Source organism: Sinocyclocheilus rhinocerous, unplaced genomic scaffold (genome assembly GCF_001515625.1).
Source record: "Sinocyclocheilus rhinocerous isolate Xijiao unplaced genomic scaffold, SAMN03320098_v1.1 scaffold1402, whole genome shotgun sequence".
Classification (NCBI taxonomy): domain Eukaryota; kingdom Metazoa; phylum Chordata; class Actinopteri; order Cypriniformes; family Cyprinidae; genus Sinocyclocheilus; species Sinocyclocheilus rhinocerous.
The window spans coordinates 401,755-410,645 of NW_015640486.1; the positions used below are offsets into that span (position 1 = coordinate 401,755).

An 8,891-nucleotide genomic window follows, 5' to 3' on the forward strand; every position below is an offset into this window, starting at 1 on the left:
GTGTTCATAATTAAGATAATACATTAATATAATATGATAAGACACATCAACTTTCAATATCAAGCAGCAAAATTAACTGTTTTGTTCAGCTAAAAATAGCTGGACGCAGATGAGCCCAGAAGCCAGACCCATAGAATTTACAAATGGCCGCGCCTACTTTTACGACAAGAAAAAGGTGGATATTTTGCGCATCGTGAACAGTGATCTTGTTCTACCTGCTACAGTATAGGCTATTTTCTCCTCTTTGTGTCCGTCTTCAGCATCTCTGGCCTCTGTTAACGGCCGTTTACAGACTAAGTATAATAATAAGGTAATATTTCCACACAAATGGCCATTGGGAAAATGATTGCAGTAACACAGCACGCGAGTACTGAAAGGAGTTGTCTTTCACGCCCAAATATTTTTTAATCGCTTGAATTTTTAAATGAACAAGTCTTAAAAAAACCATGCAAATGATAAAATGTCGTGGCAATGCTGCAGTGGCCCGATCGGGCAAGTGACAAATCCGTCTACTGTCCCGAACGTCTTTCACGCTGGCCCCGGGCCATCAGGCAGTCCTTATTGTCGAGCCCTGATGTAACTAGGCCATATTTGTGGCATCATATGCGGGCCACTTTAGGCTCACAGCCACGTTAGCCAGTGCTCACTGTGCCATATCTTTGCCAAAACTGGCCCAGATACGCTTTAGGATAACTAGGCCACATTTGTGGCATCATATGCGGGCCACTTTAGATTCACAGCCACATTAGCCAGTGCTTAACATTAGTGGTCGACCGATATGTCGGCCGATATTTGGCATTTTTTAAATATCGCATCGGCCGATACGTTTTTCTGTGTGGCTGATGCGTTCGAGGTGGGACTTTTATTTTGATGGTGCTGAGAACGGCATCGCCTCCGCACAAAGTGCTCACATTCTCCCTCTTGTTCGCTGTCGTCGTTAACAGTTCTGTCTAAATACGGATAGAAGTCTGTACACATTTATTTTTTAATCAATATTCAAATGATTTCAAATTTCTTAAATATTCATTCAAATAAATACAATTATATCGGCTTTATATCGGCCATCGGCCACCATGCTTTCCAAGATATCGGCGTCAGCTGTCAAAAAACCCATGTCGGTCGACCACTACTTACCATGCCATATCTTTGCCAAAACTGGCCCAGATACATTTGAGGATAACTGGGCCACATTTGTGGCATCATATGCGGGTCACTTTAGACTCACAGCCACATTAGCCAATGCTCACTGTGCCATATCTTTCCCAAAACTGACCCAGATACGGTTTTAATAACTGGGCCATATTTGTGGCATCATATGTAGGCCACATTAGACTCACAGCCACATTAGCCAATGCTCACTGTGCCATATCTTTGCCAAAACTGGCCCAGATACGTTTAATTTGCTGAAACATATGTGGACCACATTTGGTTTACACCCTGATTAGCCTTTGTCGATAATGCCACATTTTTGGCAAAGGTGGCCCACATTTGGTTGGCACTATTTGGGCCATAATCACGGTTTACCACATGGGCCACTTTAGGGCCACATTCAGATTACACATTGCCATCAACACCGCATCTTTACCTACAGAGGCCCACATGTGATTTGATACATTTGGGCCATTTTTGCTGTTTTACATATGGGCCACTTCAGGCTTGCATCCATTTTGTCCGAGCCATAAGAAGGCCAGCAGTGCCATATCATTGCCTTAAGTGGCCCACATCCACAGTCATGTGTCATATGTCATTTGAAAGGTCTCATCGAGTAGAATAAAACAAATATAATTGTTTGGGGCTTTGACTAAACTTGAGTGCGGCATTACTTCAAATTCAAAACAACAATTTCAAAACTGTCAAGGGCTAAGAGAAAGGCTACCTTGGTTCCAAATGCTGTAACATTTTATTACTTAATGATATCACCACAAAATTGATGAAGTGTAACTCACTTTAAAATGTCAGTGAGGAGGTGTTTGGGGTTGTTTGTGAGTGTGTGTGAGTGTGAAACTGAACACACCCTGATGCACGGCTGTTATTTTCAGAAGAACTGACAAACAACTGTTCTGTCTTTATTAAAGTCTTATCTCTAATATGTTCTATATGTTCTGGTGTTTGTCTTACATTTTTTACAAGGTTTTGGTGGTTTACAAGACTTTGTGAACATTCCAATTGTAGTTGGATAAATAATCTTCCTATATGTATCTTTTTGGACATTAAACAAATTGTAATTGCATTAAGAATGCTTATCTGAAAGTACTAAAAGCAAAAATGACTTCTGCCTAGGGCTGCACGATAAATCACAATAAAATCGCAATAAGGCAAAATCTGCGATTGTCATGCGTATCTTTCAGTGAAGCAGGGTTCTGTGATCAGCAGTAAATCTCCATCTGAAGGCCAGAGAAACTCCTAATACACCTCGCAGAAGAAACCCAGGCAATCCCTATAGCGCTAGCTGAATAAACAGAAGATTTAACTGCTTTCATTGATTCAGCGTGAACTAATAAACACACGACTACCACAATATATGGTTTATCTGAGTTCTTATTATAATTTTTATTATAATAAAGTATATAATAATGCAATGCCGACATAGCTTTTATCACTGCTTAGAATGCTATGAAATATGTTGCATGCCTTATTCGGTGTAAGAAGCCACATCATCTCACAGAAGGATTTATTTCAAACACTCGACTGACGTTAAGAAGTGAGTTTGGAGTAAAAATGTTATTAAATGTGGTATTTTCACATGCTTTCAGAAGGAGCAGCATTTACTACACAGAGCCGTAGTTCACTGAGAAACTACGCAAACAGCTGTCATTATCGCAGAACGATATCTTCGATTTCATAATTGCGTGAATATATTGTTTGCGGGGGTTTTTTTTGGCGTAGCTTTTCAGTGAACTACGGCTCTGTGTAGTAAATGCTGCTCCATCTGAAAGCATGTGATGGAGATTTACTGCTGATCACAGAACCGGCTTTACTGACAAGATGTGCATGACTATCGCATTCGATTAATCATGCGGCCCTACTTCTGCCTGCACTTCTGCATGTGATTTGTCTGTTTAGATCAGTGTGGGAAGAACAGCATGTGGTTGTAATGAAAATATATTCCTCATCTGGAAGTAATTTTGGATAAAACTGTCCGTTAAATAAACAAATATAAATTTAAATTTAAATTCACGCTCTGACAGTCGCTGCCGCTTATAGAAAAGCAGAAGTTCACTGATAGCAGTGCTATGCAACTTTTCGTTTCTGACACCTGCTTGTTGCAGAGAATTGAAAAGTCAAGTGATGTGGTGGGGGGAAAATAATAATAAAAAATAACAGTCCAAAGGCAATGGTGGCAAGTAATGAAAACATCCATTAATCGAGCTGTGTTGTCTGCATATCTGTGAAAGCAAATGCTATGCTTCCTAATATCAACTAATGCAGTTCTTCTCAGCTCCGGTCCTGGGCACAGAACTGCATTCTATATTTCTTCTTTATTTACACGCCTGATTCATACATAGAAATCCTGTGGGTCCCTAGAACCAGAGTTATGAACCACTGACCTAAAATGAGCATGTTCAGGGAAAATATCAAAGGGCCTAGGACTGAGCCCTCTGGCACAACATACTTAACTTTTTTGGGGGGTCAGATATTTAAACAATGTCAGGTAGGATCTAAACCAGACTAGTGCCTGTCCATGATTGCCAAAGCATGAAATAAATTTTCTATGTTTGCTGATGCCCTGTTTACCATGAGGTAAATTGCACAAAATAAATGTTTTCAGTTGGGTTAATATGTGTGTATGCATTAAGCAGTGTATTTTCACTTACAGCGTGTCCAGTCCTATGTCCGAGACATACTGGCCCAAGAATGCAGACCTTCTTTTGCCCGACAGAGAATGGAGGCTGAACATTACAGCTCCACACCAGTGCTAGAGCCCTTCTTGGACAAGAACACTCATCTGAATGAACAAATATTCCAATATCCCCCACCGTTTGGTTTCCTGGACATGAAGAACCAGCTTCAGGAGATCCTGGACCTCCTACCAGCCTCCTCTGAGGAGAGACGTGGAGGGAGGGACTGTCGTCGATGTCTAGTGATTGGAAATGGAGGAATACTGAAAGGACTAGGACTCGGACCTCTTTTTAACCAGTTTGATACCATCATCAGGTGAGAGTCTGCTCTGCTTAATTTCTCAGATTTTACCTAAAGGATGTGTGTGTGGATTTGTGTGGGTTTGTGTGCATGTGTGTATATATATATATATATACAGTGGGTACGGAAAGTATTCAGACCCCCTTAAATTTTTCACTCTTTGTTATATTGCAGCCATTTGCTAAAATCATTTAAGTTAATTTTTTTTCCTCATTAATGTACACACAGCACCCCATATTGACAGAAAAACACAGAATTGTTGACATTTTTGCAGATTTATCAAAAAAGAAAAACTGAAATATCACACGGTCCTAAGTATTCAGTGGATTCAGATCTTAGATTTGTGGCTGTGATCTATAAGTCTGTCGACTTCCACTGGCTTCGTGCGATGATTACCAAGACGTCCGTTGTAAGTGCTTGTTTGCGCATCAGGCAGATGATTGTCTTGATCAGTGCAGTATGTCTGAATGTCACATTTAACATGTCACCTTTCAGTCGCTGTGGGACTGGCTGTGTTTCTGGCAGAATGTGCCGGTGAGTCTCCCGCTCAAGACCTCCCAGTTCCGTCTGCTGAATCCAGAGATTATTAGAGAGACAGCTTTGGATCTGCTTCACTATCCCAGTGTTAGAGAGCGCCTCTGGAGCTGGGACCAGGTGAGCTGCTTTTCATTGCTTTTATACGGGGAAATGTTTAGGTTTTATGTGTTAAAATGATGAACATATTTAACGCAATACCCCGTTCCATCATCTTACAGTGTCTGATGATCATGATGCAGGACGACTGACTGCATGATGGAATCTGTTAGAATGCAGTTATATGAGTTTAAAATTCTAGAAATGAGGACAAAAAAAATCACCCTCACAGTTCAGTAATATTGTTACATTTTAGACAGTATTGTCTGTTTTTGCTCAATTTCACAACTGAAAATAGTTCCAATCAGAGCCACAGCAGAACTGTTAAGCATCTCTGATCAACACACAGCGATCATTCATTACTGAATAAATCCACAGTTTGAACGAATCAAGTGATTCAGTGACTCATTCATAAAGACAGTCACTTGCTTCATTTCTGAATGAATCAGTTGTTGAATAATGAATCTAGTGAGTCAGTGATTTGGAGACTAATTTGTAAGCTTCGTTTCCAAATGAATCAGCTGTTTGAATGAATTAGTTTAATGAATAACTGAAAAGTTGCCGCCATCTAGTGGTTTTAGTTTTGACAGTATCATTTCCTTTATCTTTTCTTTTTTTAAAGTAATATTTCAATATTCAATTCTTTTAATTTTTTGCATATGAAATATTTCATAGCATCTAGTGTATGTGTGTGTGTGTGTGTGTGTGTGTGTGTGTTTAAAATCAATTCTTAAAATGTTGTTTCTCTACAGAATGTCCCTACTTTAGGAGTGTCTGCACTCAATCTGGCAACATACCTGTGTGATGAGGTGAGCTTAGCAGGCTTTGGCTATAACCTCAGCCAGAAAGACGCTCCTCTCCATTACTACGACCACAGACTCATGACATCCATGCTAAAGGAAGCCATGCATGACGTTCAGACCGAGACGGTTTTCCTCAAGCGTCTCGTAACATCAGGCAGTATTACTGACCTCACGGGAGGAATCCACTGCAACTTCTGTTCAAGATGACTGAGAGGGACAGACTCTCATAGTGGCACGTGTGAGGAATAATTCAGGAAAGTGAGGGAATAACTGAAAACAGTCATTGACAACACTACGAATGAAGCACTGCTGAGTATTTTGCCATGTTTAAAGCTGTGATACTGATGCTCTGGCTGTTCTGTTTTTTATCAAATTAAGGCCAATCACAAAAAGATTAAGGTTTTAGATTAAACATTTAATTCATTCATTTTTAGTGTCTTTTGTTTTAAAAAGCTATTATGCCAAAGTAAAGTATTTTATTTAAAGCAGTTTGGTGGGAAATCAATGCCTCTTTTTTTTGTTTGTGAATGTTTATATTAATAAGCAATAAAACGTAAGCAGATTCTAGTTGTCTGAACATGCAAAATAATATAATTTGTAATTTTCATTATGCGCTATTTTTAGTTAGTTATCTGTATTATTTATATTTTGTGCAATAACTGTACTTTTCCAATAGATGGAGCCGTTGTTGTAGAAAATACACTGAACAGTCTAGTAGTAAAGAGAAACGACATTCATCTTTGCTGTACACTTCACGTGAGGTCACAAAACTGCAGCAAACTGTCTTTGATACGTGATAAATTGGTTTCTTATTTCCATTTGCCTTTCTCTCATGTGGACACACACACACACGTTCATACACAGATACTAATGTTTCCTTTCTGGCTCCTGCCACTATTTTGGGGAACTGTAATGAGCTGAAAGATCTCCAGCTAAAGACTGCAGCGGTCGTCTTCAGTCTTCCTGCAAGTGTAGATCTTTTCAATGGTTTGTTGTTCTTCTGGGCTGATTAACATTAGCTGTCTTATTTCAGGAGTGTATGGGACAGCATTTATGTCTCAAAAGAACTCCGCAGAATGAGTTTCAAGACAAATGTGTTTGGGTCATTTTCAATTTTACTTGCAAGTCCTAAGTAATGAAGAAATATTACTCACTGATACAATTGTAAGACAGTATTGAGATTTTCACACTTCATTAGTCAGTACAACCATTTTTACACTCCCAGTGTGTCGTTTCAAAGCGGTTTTACAGAAAACCATGTGTTAGCATGTCTTTTATATTTAAGATGCAAGGCACATTGTTAGTTTGTGCTTCATCATTGTTTTTTTTTTATGCTGTACACACTAATTAAAATATTTTTTTAAAGTCATTTTGTGATGTTGATAAATCATGTAATATTTGGCAGAGAGCATGGATTTCAGTTGTCAATGATATCTACGTTGATAATATTTTTCATAGCTTTTCTCAGTTAACACACAAATTCTCCCTTTCTAGTGTCCATTTTATTATTTTTTTAGATACTTGCAATTCTTAAACCTTGGTAAAAACTCATTTCCCGACTTTCCGAATCTTCCACCAAAATCCCATCTAGATTGAATTCTTGAAGTACCATTAGATAAAAAGGGTGCATTGCCTATTGCGTACAGACTGATCTCCTCCTTTTCCATTCCTTCTCTCTCATTCATTTATTCAACATTTATTCGATTGGGAATCTGACCTTTGCCTCACATTTGAGGATGCGACTTGAAAGGTTAGGATAGTGACCCCTATCCCCCAGTAGTATTACAGCACACTGTGAGTGTTTGTTAGCAGGTGTTTGTTTTTGCCATCTGATGGAGCGTTTGGACCCGGAAACAGTGACTTGTAATGTCAGATAGTTCTGTAGCTGGAAAGAATTGCAGTGGTCTTCGAATGGCAGAAGAACTGTGTAGAGTATTCAGACAGATGGATGTGATTTTCCTGATATTGTGGAAGACCACTTTTGGTGAGGTTCACAGAATTCTTTTCCATCACATGGTTTCATTTATGCCTTCAAGCCTTGTGCTGGAACTGAGCCACATATATGAATGGGGTCACACTTTTACGTTTCTGTGTTTTAATGCTTTCCTTTAGCTGATAAGACGAATCATTAAAAAATTGTCCTTTGGGTTATTTAATCTCTGTCCTGTTTCTCCTTGCCTAGACAGCAACTTGGAAAACATCTTTTGGAAAAAGACCGATCCAGTAGCTTGTGAATGGGTGTGAGATCTGCATGTTATACAGATGTGCCAGCCTGATGATATTCAGTTTTTCTGTTTAAATCATTTATATGAAAAACTAGCACTGCCCCCCAGACGAGAGCCAATAATGATTTTGTCTGAGCTATGAATAAAATATAAAAATTAAAGAATTCACATTTTATTTGTATTATCTTATTGTTTTAGTAGATAGAATAAGTACGTTTTGGGCTAAATTAATTATTTAAGCCCCATATCCTTGCGAGTCGCGACTCATGATTCTCAACATGAGAGAATCTTTTCATTATTTTCCCTCTTTAGCAAGTTAACAAATTAATTGTTGTTTTTTGTTTTTTTTATTATAAACCCGCCAATTTATTTCTGGCTGAATTGCACAGGTGATTTGAAGCGATGTTGTTGAGTGTGGCGTGTGCGCAAGCCTTAAGATTCAGCTTCGGCTTGTGACAGCTGAAATGGATCTTGTGAAATGTGCGATCGCATCGCCGATTACTCTTGAGAAACTTAAAGATGAAGTAGGCTACAGTCTACAGAAGGACCCCCCCAAGCATAAAAGTGAAACTCCACCTATGGCCAGTCTGTGCCTGTATGAATGGACTCAGTGATGTTACGTATGTAGAAAGAGAGGGGGCCCAGCATCGACCCCTGCGCTACCCCACTGGTTAAACACCTCTCCTTCCCAAAAGAGCTTAAAACTTTTGCCCTTCTGGAAGGACTCAAATCAAGGTTCATTCTGTCCCATTCAGAATGAGAATGGGACAGATTTTGAGGCAGGTCTCACCAAATGTTGGAGACAGAGATGGACATTCACCAACTTTTAGAAAGTCTGTGGTAACAGTATGAAGACCTGTTTGTGTAAAAGAGTTGGCCTTTAAATGAAAGGCACAAATGAAAATGATTAATTATTGGTCAAGAAAATTACAATGCACATCGCATAATGAAACCAAAACAGAGTTGTGATTGTTGTGGTGTAGTTGTACACCAACTGGAGGTTTAGAGAAGCAAACCTCTTGTTAAAGGAGACCTATTATGCCCCTTTTTACAATATGTAATATAAGTCTCAGGTGTCCCCAGAATGTGT

The 8,891-nt window shown here is 39.1% G+C and overlaps 1 protein-coding gene across 1 annotated transcript in view; it reads left to right on the forward strand.

Moving 5' to 3' along the window:
* LOC107753214 (lactosylceramide alpha-2,3-sialyltransferase) overlaps positions 1-6,029 on the forward strand; it is an 11,065-nt gene extending 5,036 nt beyond the window's left edge. Inside the window, 4 exon segments of the mRNA XM_074560222.1 lie at positions 3,818-4,206; positions 4,429-4,549; positions 4,636-4,794; positions 5,526-6,029. Of these exon segments, the coding sequence (XP_074416323.1) occupies positions 3,818-4,206; positions 4,429-4,549; positions 4,636-4,794; positions 5,526-5,783 (927 nt within the window). The 3' untranslated portion in view covers positions 5,784-6,029.
* The last annotated feature ends 2,862 nt before the right edge of the window (positions 6,030-8,891 follow it).